The 23275-nt window shown below is 45.4% G+C and overlaps 1 protein-coding gene across 3 annotated transcripts in view; it reads right to left on the bottom strand.

Moving 5' to 3' along the window:
- The window catches only part of LOC115084226 (S-acyl fatty acid synthase thioesterase, medium chain-like), a 50364-nt gene that overhangs the window by 13734 nt on the left and 13355 nt on the right, over positions 1-23275 (bottom strand). For all 3 annotated transcript variants that reach the window (XM_029588809.1, XM_029588811.1, XM_029588810.1), the window contains exons 2-3: positions 10284-10414; positions 4403-4541 (exon numbers count right to left, since the gene is read on the bottom strand). In XM_029588809.1, coding sequence (XP_029444669.1) covers positions 4403-4541; positions 10284-10413 — 269 coding nt within the window. In that variant the 5' untranslated portion in view covers position 10414. The remainder of the gene's footprint in view (positions 1-4402; positions 4542-10283; positions 10415-23275) is intronic.

Below are 23275 nucleotides of genomic sequence, written 5' to 3'. Positions count from 1 at the left end.
ACAAACCTTCTGCATCATACTGCCACAAATCGCCGCCCAGTTTACGGTCCTGAACATCCTTCAGAGCAGCTGAACCCACCACTGGAATCGTCTTTTTAGTAATGGCGGACACCGCCACATTCACTTTAGGAACCCTTATGAGATCCAGAGTCTCTTCCTTCAACAGGTACAGCTTCGTCATTGCCTGTCCGACATTCAAGCCCGCCTCTGGGAAGTCCCATTCCTGGTTTACCAGCTTACAGATCTTCTTAAGCTGTGGGAAGGCACTAGGGGGACCACACAGGCCATCCAGGACCAGGTTCACCCCTTCATTTTCAGACGCCTCCAGAGCCACCTTAACCCCTAGCTCCTCCAAAACCTGGGGAATGAGGGGACACAAAGCCTTCTTCTTGAACAGGTGGAGCACTCTAGGGTCATCCCCCCCCCCCATCACAGGTAACTCATCCAGATCAGGGTCATCCTTATTCACATCAGGATCAGCATTTGGGTTCACATCTGCACACACATCTGGGTCCACTCCCTTGAGTGTCTGCAGGATCCTCCAGCAAGTCATCAGAGTCATCCAAATCCCTGGTATTGCTCTTGGCCCCTGTGCGAACGAGACCCAGATGCCTTAAAAGATCCCCAAAGCCTCCTGAAGACACCATCTTCAGCCTCTTAACAGAGTGACATGGGGGCCTCTCTGGGACGCTTTTCCCCTGTTCCCTTTCATGCTAGAAAGGCCTTATGCACGAGCAGGACAAACTTTGGAGAAACCTCCTCCAGATCCTCGGTACTCTGATTGGGTATACTAACCATCAGACTCCCCCCTCCTCTATCCTGATCCTCTGCAGGCACCTGATCCACAGATGAGAGAGAAGGAGGGCAATCCATTGCCTCCCTGACAGCCGTGGACCTCTGCAATCCTTCGCCAGCCTGGCTGTCAAATTCAATCCCTTTGCGACTGCAGCCGTGGCCCCCCGATGATCTAGGGGCTCTTCTTTCACCAGCTGTGCTCGCAGTACAGAGGGAGTATGTATTGAATCTTGCAGACCAGAGGCCGTACGCACTACATGCTACCATGTGCAGTTCCAGCGCCATTCCCCATGAGGCACAAGTGGCAGCACTAAGGGGAAAAATTTAAACCGGTGCGTCCCGATCAAAAAGAACAGGCCGCACATGCGGTCAGCAAGTCAAGCCACACGGCTGCGCCACTCCAAATGGCGCGTGGGAAACCTCCTCCAAACCCCAGGATCCCTTGGCGGTAGAAAGAAAAGGCGGGCTCCCAACTCATTTCCTGCTATTGGTGCCAACAGTCCCCGCTGTTGAAAGTGCCCCGCCAAGCCTGAAATTCCTGGCTTCACCTAATCATTTTTTTTTTTAACATAATAGAAAATAACAAGAAACCAAACAGGAATACTTCCCTGTCTGGGAATGACAGCTTGAGGGGGATCTTGGAGGCAATGAGGAAGCCAGTCCCCTGGCTATCAGGGCCTCCAGAAGCAGTGGGCAACAGACAGATAGGGGTTACCAACCCCCTGGTCACCCGGCTCCACCTGTGAGATGGTCCACAAAGGTATCTAACACCTCAGGGAACTTCAGTCCAATCTCTGATGTTCAGCTAACACTAAATTCTCTCTTACTTTTTATTTGTCAGACTGCAGGTTTGCACCTCTTCCATCTGCGGGAGACAGAGAAATACTGAGGGGATGCAGGTGGCACTCTCAGATATGTAGCATTGCCTCAAAGTTTTTGTTCTCTGCCTCTATCTGTTGGTAGGGATGCAAAACCCACTTATCTGGAGTGATCAGAGTATGAACTGTTGCGTACACGCCTTGTGGCTGCGTATTCCGTGGTGAATGCATACGGGAAAGCCCTGGGAAGGGCATAGAAGTGTGATTGCTTGCTCCTGTGTGAGTGTGAGCCCCTGGTCCACGAGATAACTCAGAGAGGAGCCCCAAGATACCTCGAGGATAGGAGAGCAAGTGCGAGCTTGGACACAGTTCGGACTCATGAAGAATGGAACCGGAACAGGGGACTCCTGGTCCAGAGAGCTAAGAGTCAGAGTTCATAGAAGAAGGAGAATTCCTGGAACTTGGACTAGATGAGGACTCCTGGACATGGATGAAGAGAAGGTGTACTCTTGAAGACAAAGACAAGATGAGACTCTTGGAGATGATGAAGAGGGACATGCTTGGGTATGAAGAAGAGACGAGACTCTTGAAGTAGAGTAGAGACGAGTCTCTTGAAGTTAGGGAGTGCTATCCCTCAAGGCACCCTTCACAGCCCAAAGACTGGTCGTGGACCACCTTGTCCGCTGCGTGCCCTACACAACCCGGAGGCTGGTCGCGGACCACGCTAGGAGCGGGAGGAGCACCAGACGGAGAGGAGTCGGGCAGCACTTGACGAAATCCAACTGAGAGATTCCAATCTATCAAGCGTAGAACGATGCGAGAGTCTGGGGAGCGCCAAGATCTGCTGATGTGGTCTCCAGGATAAAGAGGCGTAGTGAAGAGAGAGGAAAGCGGAGGGCAGTACATCAGAGAAGCCATCTTGACATCAGGGAACCTGGACATCTGAAGAGATGGACAACAGCATGAATGGGTCTCTGCTTAGGGTAGGATCTGGAAGTCTTTGTAGAAGAAGAAGACGGGCGAACATCTGATGAAGGATGTCAGGACGCCAAGACATCTGGGACTTGCAATAGCCAGACTATGGGATGTCAGGACATCGAGACATCGGAGCGTCAGGGACATCTACGAATAGACAAGGGATCCCGAGGCTTGTGGAAGGGAAGCCTGAGACTGGAACATACCACGAAGAAGGTTGATGACAGGGAAGACCTGGTCGTTGGATGAAGACATCACAAAGAAGACATCATGAAGAGAGAAGACTTGAAGATGAAGTCTTCTAGACAGGAGCTTGAAGATAACCATGTTGGAACAGTGGAACTCCGAGGATGGACTCTGGAGGGTGTTTGTTCCTGGAGGGTGTTACTCCAGCCGAAGGCACTGAAGGAATGAAGCAGTGCCTTTTTATAGGGCAGGACCAGGAAGAGCCCTGAAGACATCTGGGAGGGCTGAAGAAGAACTTCCTGCCATGGCCCTTTAAAAGAAGAGAAGAGTCGAGCGGCCAGCCCCTAGAGGGAGCCCTGGAGCACAGGGGGCGGAGCCAAGGCCTGCAGCAACGTCGAAGAGACAAAGAAGGCCTGAGGACGTCAGGCAGTGGCTCCTGCCACTGAAGAGAAGTCTCGGCGACAGCACTCGGGCCACGGCAAAGGGGAATCCCCGTGAGGGGATTCCCTTGATGGAGAGGAGGCTCCGGCGGCATCCTAGCCGCGAAGAAGGAGGATTTCCTGGCGGCAGCACAGGCCACGAAGAAGAGGTTCCCAGCAGGGGGGAATTCCCCTCAAGAGGCGTCGGTGGCACGGCCTCAGCCACGCAGGAGGGGAGAAACAGCCAGCGGCAGCAGGCCGCAAAGAAGGGAGGCAACGCAGCTCGGTGGCAAACCGGGCCGCTGGAAAAGGTGAGGCCCTGTCCACGGAGAAGCCGCGGGCAGGGGCGTAACATGAACAGATGAGCGGTTGTGTAAGGGATAGCGACTTTGGCGAAAGATAAGTCATGCAGCTGATTTAGGACAGATTGCAGTGGAGAGAGAAGGCTTGCCGAGAGACCTATGAGGAACAGGTTGCAATAGTCTAAGCTGGAGAAGATGAAAGAGTCGATAAGGGTTCTGGCAGTATGTTCAGAAAGGAAAGAACGGATTTTGGCAATGTTATAAAGAAAGAGTGAGAATGTTTTAGTAGTGTTTTGGATATGCGTAGAGAATGAGAGAGAGGAGTTGAAGAGGACTCCAAGATTAAGGGCTAATGGGACTGGGATGACGACTGGTACTGAGAGAGAGAGAGGTTCTAGTTCCTTTCTATCAGTGGTGTTTCAAAAATGGCCACTGTACCTACTATGGAAGGCAACCTGCCGGCAGGAAATGAGCAAATAGCGTGCACCACAATGCAACCAGCCTCCACCTTGAGCAGTCAAATCACCTGCAACTCAACCCCTTTTCTCCTCCACACAAACCTGGTAAGGCCCAGAGTTTCCCTCAGCCTGGAATCGCTGCACCCCACAGCCTCTGCCCAGTGTGACTTTCTTCCCATACTGAGCTAACACAGATATGTCTTCCCCTGCACCATGGCTCATTATAACACACACCTTCATGCCACATTCCAAGCTATTATTATTTATTCATCTCTACAGGCACTTATTCTATCACTAATTTAATCACATACATTCACAATTCAGTACAGATATCTAATCTTAATCAAAATCTGAGGCCTGATTCTACAGCATATGCACACAAACTATTTCATTTTATTAGCAGATTAAATTGAAGAGTTATCTGTGAAAAGACACATTTTGTATTTTACCTGTGACCAAAAAATGCAAAAGGTTTTTCCTGTAGCTTTGGTAGCAGTACATTGATAATTTCATTAACAATCTGGTCCATATCTTGTGCAAAAGATTCCTGAGAACGAGATTCTCTTCCAGGAAGCCTGATGGAGTAGACTGTGGGAAGAGAAGACAGCACCGTCATGTGCAACCATTGCATCCCACTTGTTTCTCTAACACTATTCCCCATTAAAATCCAAAAGGCAAAAACCAATTAAATGCATCTGGTGAAAAAAATGGTCAGCAACTATTTTTCCCCACTTGAAACACAGAAATCTCTCTTAACAATGTCTGCATTTAGAATACATGTAAGTTTTTGATCTCCTCTTAATACAGTTGCAGGCCCAGTTCAGATATTGTACAGTCAGATATTGAAGACTTTATGGACCAGCAAAGTCCTAAGAAAGCAATCTAACTGTTTAATTCTGGTTAAAAAAAAAAAAAGAAAAGAAAATTTGACTTAATTTTTTTTTCTAGTCCCATCATAGTAGCCCAGATCATGAGATATGTTCTTCCTTCCAGCAGGTGGAGACAGACTAAATTGAAGTAGACAGACTCAGGCTTTCAGTCTTTTTCTAAAGGCCAGGTATCATGCGGGACAGTGTTCCACCTACTTGGAGCAAAGTGTAAACAAAAAAAAAAAAGGTTAAATTATGGGAATCCAACTTGCTCACAGCTGGTGAAGGAGAAATAGCAGAATCTTGCTTCCCTGCCTCTGTTATACATTCTTCCTGAGATATAAGATGTACTTAAACTTGCTTGGTTAATAACATGAACTAGGTACAATAAAAAAAGCTTTATTAAACCAGACTAAAAGGCTGATGCAATAAGGTGCCCTCAGCACAGCGCACAGTGTAGCTCTCAATTAGGTACACATTTTTTGTGCATATATTTTACTGCCACTGCAGCAAGGAATCTTGGGCACAACAATGTGCGTTTAAGTTAGCGCCCTTTCATGGAAACTCTATTTTAATGAGGGCATTCGGTATTACCGCCCCCAATGCAGAGATAGGGTTGCCAACTTTTCCACAGACCATGACTGGACACTTGAGGACCTGAGGTGGGGAAGGGGGGGAGGGGGAATGGAAGGATATACCCCTCGTTTCCATAAATTTTAGATCCTGCCAGTGAACTGCCTAAAGAGTGTATCCTTGTAGGAGGTGATGAGGGTCACAAATTTTCTCCTGTCTCTCCTCTCTCATACACATTCATTCTCTCATACACACAATCTCAGAAGTATGCTGGGCAGTAAGAGGGGGAAAGAGAGTGGAGCCAGGGCTGTCAGGAGGGACAGGCCCAGGGGCCACTAATGCACCTCATCAGGGGGCTAGGGTACAGGCATGGGCAGAGAAGGGGAGGGGGTTACTGCAGTACATTTAATGTGTTTAACACCAGATAAACTCCAAGTTGCCATGGGGACAAGGCGTGGGTCCAGAGTGAGAGCTGAGAAAGGAAGGTACAGCCTATAGAGTAACTTCCCTGACAGCTGCCTCTGGGACCTTGTGACCCATTCTCTCCCTCCATGCTCCCCCCTCTCTGTATCTCAAACTTTCCATGCTCCCCCATCATGTGTTTCTCTCTCCTCTCCTACCCTGTCTGTTATTCCACCTTCTCCTCTGCACCTCTCTAGGTTTCTGGCTCAGCCATGTTGTCAGGGAGGGGGTGGGACCAAGAGGTCCACTGCTACAGAGCTTGGTGGAGCCACTGGGAACCTAGAGCTGTGCTGTGCTCCAGAAATTGCAAGAGGGAGTCTGCTGGACTCCCTTGCCTGGCAGAGCAGCTAGCCTTTCCCTCCCGGGAAGCCATTTTCACCTGCAAGGTTCCTGCAGTTCTTCAGAAGGAAAGGGTTTGGTCTAATTGTCTTCCACCTTCTGGAAAAGTGCAGGCTGTGGGTGGGGCTTGAACCTGGGGAGAGCAGCAGCAAGAAGCTAAGGGTTTATTTTAGGAGCAGGAACCCCTTTTCATAGTTTAAATTTGTTTGTTTTCCCCTTCACAGTTTTTTTTTTTAGTTTGCATGTTAATCCCTTCCCTTCGCCCACTTGGTTTCCCCCTTCCTACCTGTTTTAGTTTTTCTAACTTTTTTTCCTCTCCTTAATTAGAGAGAGCCTAATCCTTGCCCGAGTGTGTGGCAGTGTGTGAGATTTCCCCTCTCCCACCCCAAGCTGTTTTTTTAAATTTTGTTAGGAACCGCTTTCCCCCTTGACTACACCAACTAAAGCTTGCAAAAGCTAAGTCCTTGGCTAAGATTTAAAAGCCATTTTTCTTCCTTCTCAGTCTCCTGTAGGTGTCTGCAGAGTGCCTCGTCAAGGTATATTGGTCTCTAACTGTGTCTCTGGCATTTAGAAGGGGAGTACGTCAGGGCTGTCCACAGTCCGGGCAACTGTACGCGCTGGCCATCGAGTCCTTCCTGTGCAGGAAACTTTCTGGTTTAGTGCTTCAGGAACCTGGACTTCACATCACCCTGTCTGGCAAGAACTAGATGAAAAGGTTAAGGCTCGCCTGAGGCCATGGGCGGGGATGCTATGACTGGTATACTGTGGAAGGGTCTTAGTGGCGAATCAGTTGATGTCCAGCATGCTGTGGTACAGGCTGACTGCCCTCAGTCCCCCCGTGAAGTTTCTTGCCCAGACCCAGAGAAAATTGCTGGATTTCTTCTGAGCCAGCAAGAGACACTGGGTCTGTGCAGGCACCCTGTCTCTTCCTATGGAAAAGGGCGGAAAGGGCCTTGTGTGTCTCAAGAGCCAAGAACACACCTTCTGCTTACAGGCCCTGCAGAGATTTCTATATGTAGACCCACTACCCACATGGCGTCCCCTGGCAGCTTTTTTCTTTCGCCAGGTGAGCTGGCTGCACTATGATTGGCAGCTATTTGTAATAAGGGTGAGAGGATACGAAAGCGGCCTCTTGTCGCTGCCATCTTCCTATCGAGACATTGTAACGTTTTGGAGCATGGTTTCCATGAAGAGGAAGCCGGCAGTCCCCACGGAGGACAACCTGGAAGAACTTCTTCTCCACAACCCCACTCTGGGTATGGGGAATTTGGAGTCCCCTACGGTATGCTGTCAGCTGCCCTCAAACGGAACCTCAAAGGTTGGTCACCTCCTGATAGAGACCAATCTACTTGGGTGCCGCCATGCATGTTGGTGTGGCGGATGGGCATAAGAAACCCCGTGCCTGCCGCTGCAGTCCTCAAGGCTATCCAGGCTAGGGCACCCAGTTGCTTGTCCACTCTGTCTGGGAGGGGTCTGCAGGCCAGAGGTCCTGCCAGTCTGCCAGTTTTCCATCCCCCCTCCTCTAGACCTGAGTATAGGCCCTGAGTATAGGCTCGCCCCCCTCCAGCCAAAAGCCTCAGCCGGCTGCATTCTCTTTCCACAGCCAACTTTGAGGCTATGGACAGGAGGGCGATGTACCTCTCAATGGTACACGATTCACTTCCTGAGGCTTGCCTCCCACCCACACACTGTGTGGAGAAGCGCAATGTGGGGGGGAGAGAGGACCATGTTGGAGAGCATATTATGCCTATCCCACCTCCAGGAAGAATGCAGACTTAGTGTGGAGGGTAGTGTGTGGGGTCATATTTACAGGGAGTGTCCTACAAGTCATCACCGGCTCCGCAGCCTGCCCCTTCTGCCAAGAGAGGGAGTCTCTGGTACATATCTATTGGTCTTGTCTTTGCCTAATCCCCTTCCTCACCTTTTGCAAAATTTGTTTATATGTTTTTGGTTGTCCTTCTCCTCTCACCTCTTAATCTATGGGCACACCATACCTAGGGCCCCAGAAGCACGCAACCGGGCCCGCCTCATTAACTATCTTCTGGCGGAGGCCAAGACTACCATCAGATGGATCAGAAAGGCAAGGCGGGCTGGAGAACATCCGGTTGTGGGTGAAACTTTCTTCAGGTCCTTGGTGGGCTCCCGAGTCTGGGCAGAGCACGCGATTACCACACAGAACACCATCCAAAAATCCATCCCTGAATGTACAGTAAACTGCGTCCTTTGCCTGCCACCACTTCCCCTAGCATATAATTTACAGTTATATACGGTATTTAGGACTTTGATTTTTGTTAGTTTCCCATCCGGTACTACCCCACTCCCCCCTTCTCTTCCTCAGTTAATTGGTTCTGCGATGATGAGCTAAAGGACACTGGCTGAAAGGTCAGTGATTCCTTTCTGCCTTTGCGCAGCGTGTTTTGTTGAGAAGACTGATTCTACCGAATCCATGTTTTACCTCTCTCCTTACCCTTCTAGCTTTCTCAAAATGTGGCGTTAACAGCATTACAAACTGCTTTCCTAAAATACATCAAGGAACTTTGTTTTTTGGTAAACGGTACGTTTTCTTCGTGTGCAGTTGTGGAACATGCGTTTTTTAGGATTCCTCTTTCTGACCAGAGCAGGGCGCCCTGGTGTTTACCAATAAAAATAGTGGGAGCTAAGCACATCCTGTTTCCAAAAGTGGCCAATCCAGGCTACAAGTACCTGGCAAGTACACGAACACTAAGTAGATCCCACGCTACTGATGCCAGCAATAGCAGTGGCTATTCCTCAAGTCAACCTGATCAATAGCAGTCAATGGACAAACCTTTTTTAAAACCAGCTGCACTAACCACATCCTTTGGCAACAAATTCGAGTTTAATTGTGCATTGAGTGAAAAAGAATTTTCTCAGATTAGTTTTAAATGTGCTACTTGCTAACTTCATGGCGTGCCCCCTAGTCCTTCTATTATCCGAAAGAGTAAATAACCAATTCACATCTACCCATTCTAGACCTCTCATGATTTTAAAGATCTCTATCATATCCCCCCCCCCCCCCCCCAGGTGTCTCTTCTCCAAGCTGACTGCACTAACCTCTTTTAACCTTTCCTTATAGGAGAGCTGTTCCATCCCCTGTATCATTTTGGTTGCCTTTCTCTGTACCTTCTCCAGTGCAACTATATCTTTTTTGAGATGTGGTGATCAGAATTGTACACAGTACTCAAGGTGCGGTCTCACCATGGCGTGATTCAATATTTAAATTACGTCCGGCGGTAGAAACGGGCAAAAGGAGGCGCTAGGGACACTAGCGCGTCCCTAGCGCCTCCTTTTGGCCCAGAGCGGCGGCGGCTATCAGCAGGTTTGACAGCCGACGCTCAATTTTGTCGGCGTCAGTTCTCAAGCCCACTGCCAGCCACGGGCTCGGAAACTGGATGCCGGCAAAATTGAGCATCCGGTTTTCGACCGGATAGCCGCCCGCCGACTTCAAAATTTTTTTTTCTTTACTTTTTTTACCCTTCGGGATCTCCGACTTAATATCGCCATGATATTAATATCGCCATGATATTAAGTCGGAGGGTGCACAGAAAAGCAGTTTTTACTGCTTTTCTGTGCACTTTCCCGGTGCCGGCAGAAACTAGCGCCTACCTTTGGGTAGACGCTAATTTCTGAAAGTAAAACGTGTGGCTTGGCTGCACATTTTACTTACTGAATCGCGCGCGAATACCTAATAGGGCCATCAACATGCATTTGCATGTTGAGGGCGCTATTAGGCTCGGCGGGTTGGACACACGTTTTCCACCCCTTACTGAATAAGGGGTAAGGGAAAACGTGCGTCCAATGGCAGATTAACAGTGCACTCCGTCGGAGCGCACTGTACTGTATCGGCCCGATTACAAGGCAAAACTGGAGCTGGCTTATCCTAACCCCAAATGACCTTTTCCTATCTAGCAAGCCTGGGTTCCTTTCTGCTGGCTCTCTCCATCAGGGATTGCCCTGTGTATCTATCTGTCTGTCTGACCTTCTTTGTTTTGGCTTATTAATAACATATTAGTACTTCTTAGCAGTTTTCACAGGTCTGAATAGTTGTACAAAACAAAAAGCTACTAACCTTCTGTTGAGCTATCAAAATATTTGCCCCAGTGGGCATAATAGAGAGATCCACCTCCACCCCAGGGAAAGCAAATCAATCTTGAGAGGGCATCCGGCCTTCGATAGAAGCAGGTGACAAGTCTCTCCATCCTTGTAAAAAAAATTAGACAAAGTTACACAATACATCAATAAAGACCGTGCTCCCTGCTCTGCGTTCTTAAGCAGTGAGGTAAACATTAGCTTTTCAAGGTCAAAGATTATGGTGAATGTTGTATAAAGGTCTCCTAATTAAGGAAGTGAACTTTTGCTTATGTTTGAGACTCTGCCTTCAGCTGCATCCGAGTGGAACGGTGCTTTCAATTCTTCTGCTCATCTTTACGACCCTAAAAACAGACTAATTAACAGAGAGCAGCTGCCAGAAACACAGATGAGGCAATTTTCAAACTGTGCATGTTGGACAAAGTGGACGGGCACGGGTTACCGGTGGACTTTGTCACAAGTTTAAAAGGAAAATCCCTGCCTACTTTCACTTTGAAACTTGCCACATGTAGAAAGATTCATAGGTGGACGTTTGCGCCGGCATTTTCTGCTGGTACCTTTCTTTTTTTCTTCTTTAACTCAAAAATACTTTATAATACTCAATGTTAAGTACAGTAAACATAAAATGGAAGAATTCTATGTAATACCCTCATTGAGGCACTGTCAGCACTCAGTTATGATTTATTCACTACTGAAGCAACACATAAAGCAGGACATTCATTAGATTACATTTTTACAAATTCAGAAAAAGTTATTGCTTCAACAATTAAATATTCCCCAGTACCATGGGCAGATCGTTTTTTTAATTCAAACCAGTATAACTTTTAAATCAGAAACTGTTCGGAGCCCCAGTCGGCCGCTCACTTTTAAATACTGTCCCCCATTTTAAAACTGAGGACCTGCAAAGGGAGCTTAATGAAAATGCCGACAAGGTTGATCTTTCGAATGGGACAAATGCCGTACATTCCTGGCTTAAAATTACATCGGCTGTCACTGATAGCTTAAATCTGATAAAAACTAAATGCATAACAGGAACAAAAAAAACCCAAAACCCGTGGTATAACAATCAAATCAAGGAAGCAAAAAAACTGCTAAGAAAAACAGAGAAAGCTTGGAGAAATAACAAATCTGTGGAAACCCTAAGTAATTATCATTCGTTTTTTGCTTATTACAAAAATCTTATAAATAGTACTAAAAAAAAAGACTACTATAGTAAGAAGTCTAAAAAGTTTTTCTCACAATCCAAAAACTATTTTCAATATTGTAAACAGATTAACTAATAATACGCTGCAAAACTCTGATTTTAGCGAAAACAGATGCAATGATATGGCACTTTTCTTTAAAAACAAATAGTTCATTTAATAGCTAGCGTAGATGGCATACCAAAGCAAGAAATAAGCATGTATTCGAAAGAACTCATGAAATGGTCAGATTTTGAAGAAACAGTAGGGGAGGCTGAATGTTTGATAAAGCAATTAAACCCAGCAAACCACCCAATTGATTCTATTCCCGTTACAGCACTGAAACCCATAGCACATACAATTGCTCCATGTATTACACTCATTATTAATAGATCCTTAAAAGATGGTCATCTACCTGAAATATTGAAAGAAGCAATTATCGGGCCTATTCTAAAGAAAAAAAAACTGGATTCAAATGTGCTAAACAATTATAGACCGATATCAAACTTATCTTTCCTCTCCAAACTAATTGAAAAAGTGGTACAGAAACAGTTAACAGAACATTTAGAAGCAAATAATATTCTTTATCCGGCCCAGTAATGGGCCGGATTTTCAAAACATTACGCGCGTCACCGGGCCTATTTTAAAAAGGCCCGGCGCATAAAGCTCCGGGATGCATCTAAGTCCCGGGGCTTTCAAAAAGGGGCAGGGTCAGAGGCTCCCGGCATAGCGGCCATTTGCCGCTGAGCAGGGGGATCGCGCCCAACTTGCGCATGCCCCAGGCAAGCACAAGGTAGGATAATTTTTTTTGGGGGGGGGGGGGGGGTGGGGTTTAGCTTAGGGCTGGGGAGCAGAGAAGTTAGGGAAAGGGAAGGTGGGGTGGGGGGAACAGGAGAAGGCAGCGTGGCTCAGCGCGGGCTCGGTGCATGCAAGGTGGATAATTGTGCACCCCCTTGCACGCGCTGATCCCTGATTTTATAACATGCGCGCGCATGTGCACGTGGCCAGGTAGCACGCGCACATGGACGCGCTCGCGCATCTATTAAAATCTACCCCTATGGTTTCAGGAGACACTTTAGCACTGAAACTCTGACAGACACAGTATTAAGAGGGTTTGAGAGTGGACACAGATATTTATTAATTGTGTTAGATGTTTCGGCAGCATTCGATACAGTGAATCATGCAATATTACTTCAGAGACTCTCAGAAATAGGGCTCCATGAAAACACACTACAATGGTTTGCATCTTATTTGAATAATTGTTCTTATCAAGTGCAAATTAACAATACTTTGTCAGACACCATAGGTCTCAAGAAAGGAGTAGCAGAGGGATCTGCCCTGTCTGCCACGCTGTTCAACGTATACATGTTACCACTATGTCTCCTACTAGCCGGACTAGGCCTCAATCACTATATATATATGCTGATGGTATTCAGATAATCATACCAGTTCAGGATACACTTGAACTTACATCTATGTATTTGAAAATTATTAAGCAACTACTTACACAGATAAAACTGATTTTAAATATTGATGAAACGGAAATAATCCTTTTAGAAAGAAAAACCTCAAATATAGATCAAAATAAATAATACTGCAAGATAACTTTACGATTAAAGTAGCAGACAACATACGAGACCTAGGAGTCTTCACTGACCCTGAACTTAACTAAAATACACATAACAAATAAAGTAAGAGAGGGTTATAGCAAGCTTATGATGCTTAAGCGACTAAAGCCATTACTGTCACAAAATGATTTTAGAACAGTTTTGCAATCTTTGATTTTCGCAAGCACAGATTATTGTAATTTAGAATTACTCGGCCTTCCGTCCTCTACTATTTGTCCTCTACAGGTATTTATTTATTTATTTTATTTATTTAGCATTTTTATATACCGATTTTCCAGTAACAGAATTACTAATCAAGTCGGTTTACATTTTAACAATAACCTTGACAAAAAGTTGTTGTCTTACAGTAAACAGGATGATAGAACTTGGATACAAATAACTGGGGATAACAATATAAAGTAAAAAGTAATGGGGCCTAATGTAGGCTGAATTTAGGAAAGATGTTAGGTTAATGCATGGGTTTTAAGATTGGACTGCATAGAGATAAATAGCAAGAGCGTTCTCTTGGAGGGGTTACCAATGGAAAGGATCATTGGTTGGAGTACTAATAGAATGTTAAAGTTAGGAGAAAGCTTGGTTGAACAACCAGGTCTTGAATCTTTTTTTAAATGTGATTGGGCATTGTACTAGTCTGAGGTCCGATGGAAGAGAGTTCCAAAGTTTGGGTCCGGCTGTGGAGAAAGCTCTTTTACTTAATGCTGACTTAATCGGTGGGGTCTGAAGATTGTCTCTATATGCTTGTCTCACCGGTCTGGCGGAGGTGCGAGGTTGCATGCGGCAGCGAGGGTTTTAACAAGTAGTAGAAAAAAAGATCACATTACACCTATTCTGATATCCTTGCATTGCCTGCCTATTGAATATCAGGTTTAATATAAAACATTTTGTACTATACACAAATTGATCTATGGTGAGCAAGTGGACTGGATTAATGCGGTAGTCCGACTACACACTCCGCAAAGAAATTTAAGGTCTGCAAATAAATGCCTTCTATCTATTCCCTCGGTAAACTCTGCCCGCCTTACCCAAATCAGGGAAAGAGCTATTTCACTGGCTGGACCTAAATTATGGAATGCGTTACCTACAGACTTGAGGTTGCAAGTGGGTTTCAAGAAGTGTAAAAAGGATCTTAAAACTTGGCTGTTTGAGAAGGCCTACACGAACAGAAACTGAGGTTAGCTTTTAATATCCAACTTTCATTCTTGTTTTATAACCCCATTGTTCTTTATTTCATTTCATTAATTATATTTTATGACTAAGAGATTCTTATTATGTTATACCTTTTATATCATTTTATGAATTTCATTTTATGACTATGAGTTTCTTATTTCCATGTATGCTTTTATTAATGGATGTCTTTACTAAAAAATGTAAATCGTTATCTGAACGACGGTTTAGAAAAATTGACAAATAAATAAATAAACAAAAATCACAACAATCAGGACTAGTAAAAGATGCGGCATTTGGTAAAACAGAACTATCACAGAGCTTATTGAGACGTAACCGGTACTGAATTAGAAATAATCACATAATACACGTGAATACTATAACAATACAAATCTCTAACATAGAAAGTTATGATCTCCACAATATATAGTTAGGGACCTTCATTTCAGGTTTTATTTTATTTTTCCCAGGAATTTATCAGTGTTTTGTTACAACAAGAACAAAAATGAACCTTTTTCTCCAAAATCCTGCCAACATCTATCTCGAGGGAGGCAACCCATTTTAACTAACCTATCACGCATGCAGTACCAGTAGCATAACGATTTGTAACCATTTTCTTGGGTAGTTACATCTAGGGAATTGCCTTTATTTATTCTCAGAAATATTTTTGACCAATGTTTGTCAGGTACCTCACGACCAATGCCTCTAGCCCGCAAGCACTTAACTCTCTTCATGGGGTACCCCACTTCTTCCATTAGTGATCAGTATATTTTAGGAATTAGACCTTTGTTAGAAAAGGAATTTGTAGTCAGGTTTACAAAGACTGTTAAACTTCTGCCCCCAGATTCTTAAATGGGGTTTTTGTAAGCAATCCTTTCAGTTGCACGTATTAAAATATTGGAATACATAAGAACATAAGAAATTGCCATGCTGGGTCAGACCAAGGGTCCATCAAGCCCAGCATCCTGTTTCCAACAGAGGCCAAACCAGGCCACAAGAACCTGGCAATTACCCAAACACTAAGAAGATCCCATGCTACTGATGCAATTAATAGCAGTGGCTATTCCCTAAGTCAACTTGATTAATAGCCATTAATGGACTTCTCCTCCAAGAACTTATCCAAACCTTTTTTGAACCCAGCTACACTAACTACACTGTCTTGCAAGTTCTATTAAAATCTCTTAAGAGACATAAACTTGCGCCTCTGAAATAATGGCCCCATAGCACAAATCTCGTGGGCATTCCTAAAGGAGAAGTTACGCCTTGTAAAAAAAAGTGTGCTGGTAGGTCAGGGTTACTCCACAAGATAGACAGCGGGGAGGGAACGGAGGAGCTAGCTGTTCTGCGTAGTGAGAATAGTGCGTGTTTGGTATTAAATAGTCAGAAAAGCAGGCAAAAAATAGAAGTTAGTGTGTTTGTATTTCCCTACCCTCCCATCCCTCTCCCACCCACCCCAGCAGCAGAGTTGCATTTCCTGCAATACTGTGCAAATTACAATATAAGAGATGCAAGCACCAAAAAGTGAGCAGCAAAAAAACAAACACAATGGAGATCATCCTAGGGGATATAGTAGCTATAAGAGCAAAATACATTGTACCCTACCACCAGGCCAGAAACAAGAGGCAATTTTTAGTAGCATGCGTACTTTTGTATCTGTCCAGCTAACTTTCAAAGAGAAAGTATCCAGCTGTGGCAAGTGGTCAGGGCCTTCTAGGGATTTAGTGAATTCCGAAGAGGCTCAGGAGAAGAAGTTGCATGCTGATGAGCCACAGGCATGGGAGCGCGAGGAGAGCAGGCAGCTGATTGGCAGTCCAGCCAGGTGCTCTCATTGGTGGACAGCTCTGATGAGTAGGAGAAAGCCAGGGATTGCAGACTCTAAGGAAGACCAGGGGAGCCGCACTGTAGAAGGGAGCAGAATGTGCTGAAGAACCTGAGCTGGTGAAGGGAGAGTACAGGTTTGGGGGCAGGAGGTGCCAGTGACTGTAGAAGGGGCAACAGGCAGCCTATTTCCTGGCCAGGGGAGAGAACAGCCTGATGGGAAGTGGTGGGGACCAAAATGGAAAGAGTGGCGGGTGCCCTGTTGGAAAAGAGAGGGGGGGGGGGGAGGCTGATAGGGAAGGGAGAGAGCAAGGTGTCCTAAATGGGAAAGGAGGTGCCCTGTTGGAAAAGCGTAGGCAGGGCTTGATAGAAGATGGCAGATGGGATAAGGGGATAGTAACATAGCAGATGTCGGCAGAAAAAGACCCAAGTGGTCCATTCAGCCCGTCCAGCAAGCTTTTCAATTATTTTATTCTTAGCGTAATTGCTGCTCTGCGCAAGTTACCCCTTAAAATTTCATATTTGTGTGGATTGAACATGACACACAGATTGTGCCAGACTGTATGTTTATTGCAAACCACTATGCTCTTAAAGTAAATTTTCAAAGCCACAATTCATTATTTCCCTGCATTTTTTGTAAAATTAAATTAAAAACTGAAGCAACATGATCAAACTTAATACAATGTGCAACAATGCAGATATACCTTAGAAAAAATTTAAAAACTGAAAAATGCTGCTTGCATAAATATTCAACCCCTGTATTGTAGAAGCTCCAAGTTTACCCAGATGAAAAATATGCTTTTACATGTGAATCATTAAAAAAGGTCAGCTTTTTTGGATAAAAGATTCCCTAATTCCAGATCCAATTGAGTAGACTGTGAATCTGAAGGAAAGCTGTGAAAATGAAGACCAAAGAGCATTCTAAGGAAATTAAAGATAAATTATAGGCATGCACAAGTTAGGAAAAGGCTACAAAATAATATCCAAGTGCTTGAATATCCCAATAAGTATTGCTGGATCAATTGTGAGGAAGTGGAAGCTGCATCATACCACCCAGACACTGCCTAGACAAGGCTGTGTCTCAAAACTCAGCATCAGAGCAAGGAGGAGATTTGTGAGGGAAGCCACAGCGAAGTCAACAATCACTTTGAAGGAGCTGCAGAGTTCAGTGGCTGAGACTGCAGTGGAGGTGCACCAGTAACCATATCAAGACATCTGCCTGCATGGGAGGGTGGCTAGAAAGAAGCCATTACTGAAGAAAAAACACATCAAAGCACTTCTGGAGTTTGCCAGAAAGCATCAAAGTGACCCAGCAAAAATGTGGAATAAGGTTTTGTGGTAACTTGAGTCCAAAATGGAGCTTTTTGGCCAAAATTCAAAATGCCATGTGTGGTGTGCAAACCTAACCCTGCCCATTCCTCAGCAAACATTATCCCAAAAGTAAAGTATGGGGGTGACAACATCATGTTGTTGGGTTGCTTTTCCTCAGTGTGGACTGGGCATCTTGTTAAAACTGAAGGACGAATGGATGGTGCAACATACAGGGAGATACTGTAAGACAGCCTGCTTCAGACTGCTAAAAACTAAAACTTGGGAGAAAGTTCACTTTTCAGCAGGACAATGATCCGAAGCAAAAAGCCAAAGCAACACAGTAGTGGTTGAACAACAAAAAGTTGAATGTTCTACAATGGCCAAGTCAAAGTCCAGATCTCAATCCAATCAAGAATCTGTGTCACTATTTGAAAACTGCAGTCCATAAATGGCATCCAACTAACCTGAACAACCTGGAGCAAATCTGCCAGGAAGAAGGGTAAAAAATCACTGCCAAACAGTTTGCAAAGCTGGTAGAAACTTACCCCAACAGACAAAGAAGTTATTGCAGAAAAAGGTGCTTCTATCAAATTCTAGTCTGAAGGGGTTGAATACTTATGCAAGCAGTGTTTTTCAGTTTATTTATTTAAAAATATTTGTTTCGCCTATAGTGACACAGTCATGCTAGGCGAAGTACAACAATTAAAATATCAAAAACAGTCATAGCAAAATAAATTTCATAAAATCATAATTAAAAGACAAAACATGCCATTAGCTTATGATGGAAAAGCCTCACTTTTAATTTTATTTTACAAAAAATGCAGAGAAAAATGAATTCTGAGTTTGAAAATTTAATTTAAGAGCATACTGTTTGCAATAAACACTGAAACATCATTTGTAATCCATATAGATCTGCTTAACTTTTAGGAGGTCAAATACTTTTGCAAGATACTGTATGTGTGCATTTTATAAAATATGTGTCTCTCTCCTCTGCAACATGCACAGAAATAAATGCAATACATTGAAAGAACATATATCAGTGTATTGAATGCATGCATTTTTCCAACCTATTTTAAAAATATATGAGTTCATATTTTACATGGAAAAATAAAGTAGGACTTACATATTAGTATTAACACACATAAGTCGGTGTATTTTAAAATGTGCACCTGTCAAGGACATTACCAGTTTTATCAATTAGTCCTCCAGTTTATTCGTTCCTTCTCCAGGTCATGGAGACCCTCCTGGTTCTTCAGCCTGAACTCCCCCAATTCACCCACCCAGTCAGTACTACAGAATAAACACATTTAATATTATTTAGGCCAGATAATTAGCAGGAATAAAATTACGCATGTAAGATGGCAAATCTACATACGTACGTTATTTTTGGTAATTAAAATAGCAAGTGTCGGGGAAATGGAAAAGACCCCCCCTAGCTCTGACCCCCAGGTGGGTTTAAGTAAATAATACTAAAAGCTAGTTCTGAAGTCAAGGGACCTTTTCCACATCCCTGACCCTCGCCTAATGTTGGTCTAGTAATCATCTACACCTGTAAGCTGGTGTTACATTCAGCAGCTCACAGGGAGGGCCCCGCGAGCCTCCTCACTCAACCCCAATGTGGCCCGAGCCATCCCGCGGTCAGCACACAGTCTCCAGCTCCGAATGCTGTCTAGTACAGCCTGGGGCGCTGCCAGCCACCATCCCTTAGGTGCACATGTACGCATATGGTTGCATCCTATGATGTCAGGCTGTCCGACCTATTTAAGCAAGGGCCTCGCAACGTTAACTTGCCTCAGCAATGGTCTTCTATCTTAGTAATGCATGTTGCTTTCAAGTTCCTGTGTCCTGCATTCTGATTCCCCGTACAGTCTTGTCTCTCCAGCTTTGCTTCATCTAGCCTTGCACTACCCTTTTCATCCAGTGTCTTCTGAGTGTCTTTGTCCACCCTTAGCCTGACTTCTGGATTCTGACTTTTTGTTTGGATCTGACCATGACTGCCTGCCGCCTGGACCTGATCTCCCTTGTCTGCCGCCTGCCCCGATCTTGGCCTGTCTGCGATTCCATTAGTCTACCGCCTGCCTTGATCCCAGCGTGCCACGCCTAAGTCCTGCCAGCCGCTAGAACCCAAGGGCTCAATCTGTGAGGGAGGCGGCAGGTATAGGTGAAGCTCCAGGTTGTCCTGCTACAGAGCGAGTTCGCCAGCTGCTGGCTTAGGCCTTTTAAGTTCGCCTGCAAGGCTGCATCAACGCACCACAGCACAAAGAGCTCAAATCCAGGCCACCATCACAGTTTGCTGATTCCAGGAGCTTGGCTGACTTGCCTCAGACCTCTGCTATTGCCAACTAGCACATCAACTTCAGCAGGAGCAGAATCAGCTGAATACCACCCAGGCTGCTCTGGCTTCTGCTCCAGCACCTGTGATACAACTCCCACCCTGCACTTGCCTCCACCACCAAGTTACAATGGAGATCCAGCAAAATGTAGAAACTGCTTCCTAAATCAATGATGAATGCAGTTTGACTTACAGGTACCTTTGTTTCCCACTGATCGATTCAAGGTGACATGTTCTATCCTTGCTAGATGGCTCTGCCCTGGCCTGGGCCTTGCCTCTCTGAGAAAGAAATGATTTGTTCCTGGGGACTTGAATCACTTCTTGCAAAATTCTGGCAAATCTTCAATGAACCTGATCACGGCTTCTAAGACATCTTAACTCCTGCAGATCAGACACATTTCTCGGTCTGTGGAGGGGGGGGTGGGGGGGGTGGAGTACACGGTGCACTTCCACACCCTGGCCTCTGAACTTCAGTGAGGCACTGACAGTCTGACTGCAATCTTCAGGCACAGGTTCTCAGAGCGCATAAAGAACGAGCTGGCTGCCAGGGATCTGCGGGAGTCATTGGAGGGCCTAATCAGCTTAGCCATTCAGCTAGACCTAAGATACCAAGGAAAGGCCCAGGAAAGGGGCTCGGCCCGCCACCCCATCCTGAATTTCCAGTGGCCAGTGACTTCCCACTCACCTCCTGGGTCGGGACTGGCACCAGTAGAGACCATGCAGGTTGACTGCTTTAAACTGTCTGTGGAGATGAAGCAAATGCACCACAATCTCAGCTCATGTTTGTATTATGCTGCATCTGGGCACTTTGCAAGTCCCTGCCCAAACAAGCCAGGAAACTCAAGAACCTAGGCCTGCTGGGAGAGGCCACCCTAGGATAACCTTGCACCTCTCCACAACTTCTAGTACCAGTGCATCTCTCTCTTGGGGATATTCTTGTAGACACTCTTGCCTTCTTGGATATAGGTTCTGGTGGCAGCTTCATTCATGAGGCTTTGGTCCATTGCTACCAGATACCGACAATCCCTTTGGATACTTTGCTTTCAATCTTGTCCAAATATGGAGAACCTTTGCTTGCATATGTTACGAGAGCCACTGTACCCTTGACCATGCACACAGGGATTCTGCATGGTGAGCAAATCTGTCTTTATGTGTTATCCAAAGCAGTCAATCCAGTCATCTTGGGCCTACCATGGTTCATGCTACATCAGCCCCACATCAAGTGAGCCACATTACAGATCGCCAAATGGAGCTCTATCATGAACAATGCCTTACTAAAGTTTCACCTGTGATGCCCTTGGCTTGGACTGTTATCTCAGAGCTTCCAGGTCTACCACCACAATTCACAGAATTTGCAAATGTGTTCAGCAAACAGCAGATGGAGATCCTGTCGCCTCATCGCTCCTATGACTGACTGTACCACTGACTTGGTCCCCAGTAAGATTCTGCTCAAAGGCAGGGTATACCCACTCTCTGCCCCTGAAACAGAGGCTTCATTTGCCCCTCCTTGTCACCTGCCGGGGCTGGATTCTTTTTTGTAAGGAAGGACAATGGGTCGTTACATCCCTGTATTGACTATTGTGACCTTAACTCCATTACCAAGAAGAACAGCTATCCTTTTCCCTTAATCTATGAGCTCTTTGATCACCTTCGGGGTGCGCAGATATTTAGCAAGCTGGATCTTCAGGGGGCATACAACTTGACTAGGATCTGAGAAGGTGATGAATGGAAAACCACCTTTAACACCTGTGACAGACACTATGATTACCTAATGATGCCCTTTGGGTTGTGCAATGCCCTTGGCAAGCTTCCAGTTTATGGTCAATGAGATCTAGGACCTTCTCTACTCCAATGTGGTAGTTTACCTGGATTATATCCTAGTCTTCTCTAAGCCTTTGCCAGAGCAACTATGTCATGTGAAACAGGTCTTCTAGAGACTCTGAGCACTAAATCTATGCCAAGTTAGAGAAGTATACCTTCAAACAGAAAGAGCTTCCCTTCTTAGAATATATTATCTCCTGCCAAGGTCTACGTATGGACTCAGTCAAATTAAAGGTCATACTGGAATGGCCCTGGCCCATGGGCCTCAAGGCGCTGGAGTGCTTCTTGGGCTTTGCAAATTACTAAAGGTGATTTATTCATGATTACTCCTCCTTGGTGGCTCTGCTCACAGCCCTAACCAAGAAGAGCACAGACACTATCCAAGCTTTTGTACATCTCAAAGAGGAGTTCACCCTTGGTCCATGTCTACACCATTCAGACCTATCCAAGCCATTCATTCTGAAGGTAGAACTGTCTAACCTTAGGGTAGGGCAAAGCCCTCCTGCAGCATAACCATAATGGTACTCTTGTGACTTGCTCCAATTTCTCGAAAAAAAATTCTCTCCAGCAGAGAAGAACTGTACCATTGATTATTGTGAGCTGCTAGTGATCAAGCTAGCTGTAGAGGAATGGTGAAACCTATTGGAGGGAGCTAAGCACCCAGTAACTACCTATACAGATCACAAAAACCTAGAACACTAGCAGAAGCACAGAGACTGAACCCCCAGCAAGCCCACTGTTTGGTTTTTTTTTGATCAGTTTGACTGAGTCACGGTACCATCCTGTTGAGAAGAACCAATGAGCTGATGCCCTCTCATGCTCCATTAATACTGAGGGCTCTCTGGAGTCTCTGCAGCATATCATCGACCCTGTGAAGATTGAAATTGCTGCCACATTCACAGTCCCTCCTAGAAAGACCGTGGTTCCCCAGAATCTACGACAAAAGGTTCTTCAGTGGGCTCATGACTCCCACTTGGCAGGTCACCCAGATATTACCCGAACCTTAGAATTAATCTTCTGTCACTACTGGTGGCCACAGATGAAGGCCGACGTAAAGAGTTACGTAGAGTCCTGTTCCACGTGTGCCGTGAATATGTGTGCAAGCTCAATCTTGGGGGTTGTTACTGCCATTGCCAGCCCCCAATGAACCTTGGACCACTTAGCCTCCGATTTTCCTCTCTCTGGCTACACCACCACCATATGGGTGGTAGTGGATAGATTTTCTAACATGGCACATTTCACACCCCTTCCGGGCCTCCTATCAGTGCCTGAACTGGTTAAATTCTTTGTCCAACGTATCTTCCGTCTGCATGACTTCCCTTTTCATATCCTCTCAGACCGGGAAGTACAATTCACAGCCTGCTTCTGGAAAGATTTGTGGAGCAAGTTTGGAATTACCTTGTATTTCACTTCAGCTTATTACCCCCAGAGCAATGGGCAAACCGAGCAAGTAAATCAGAGTCTATGTGAACCAATGGTAGGATAACTGGTCCTTCCTTCTCCCATGGGCCGAATTCTGCCATAACAACCATGTAAACAGTTCCACTGGCTCATTGCCCTTCTATATAGTGTTTGGGTGTCATTTCCATATATTAAGACCTGTTCCAATTTCAGTCACTTGCCCAGCAGCTAACCTGATGAGGTATGAACTCTAGGAACTTTGGTAGAAGAGACACTGCCTCCTAGAGCAAGCAGCAGAGCAGTTTAAAAAAAAATT

This window comes from Rhinatrema bivittatum, chromosome 2 (genome assembly GCF_901001135.1).
Source record: "Rhinatrema bivittatum chromosome 2, aRhiBiv1.1, whole genome shotgun sequence".
Taxonomy (NCBI): domain Eukaryota; kingdom Metazoa; phylum Chordata; class Amphibia; order Gymnophiona; family Rhinatrematidae; genus Rhinatrema; species Rhinatrema bivittatum.
Note: the sequence above shows the minus strand (reverse complement) of the source record. Positions and strands in the feature narration are given on the sequence as shown.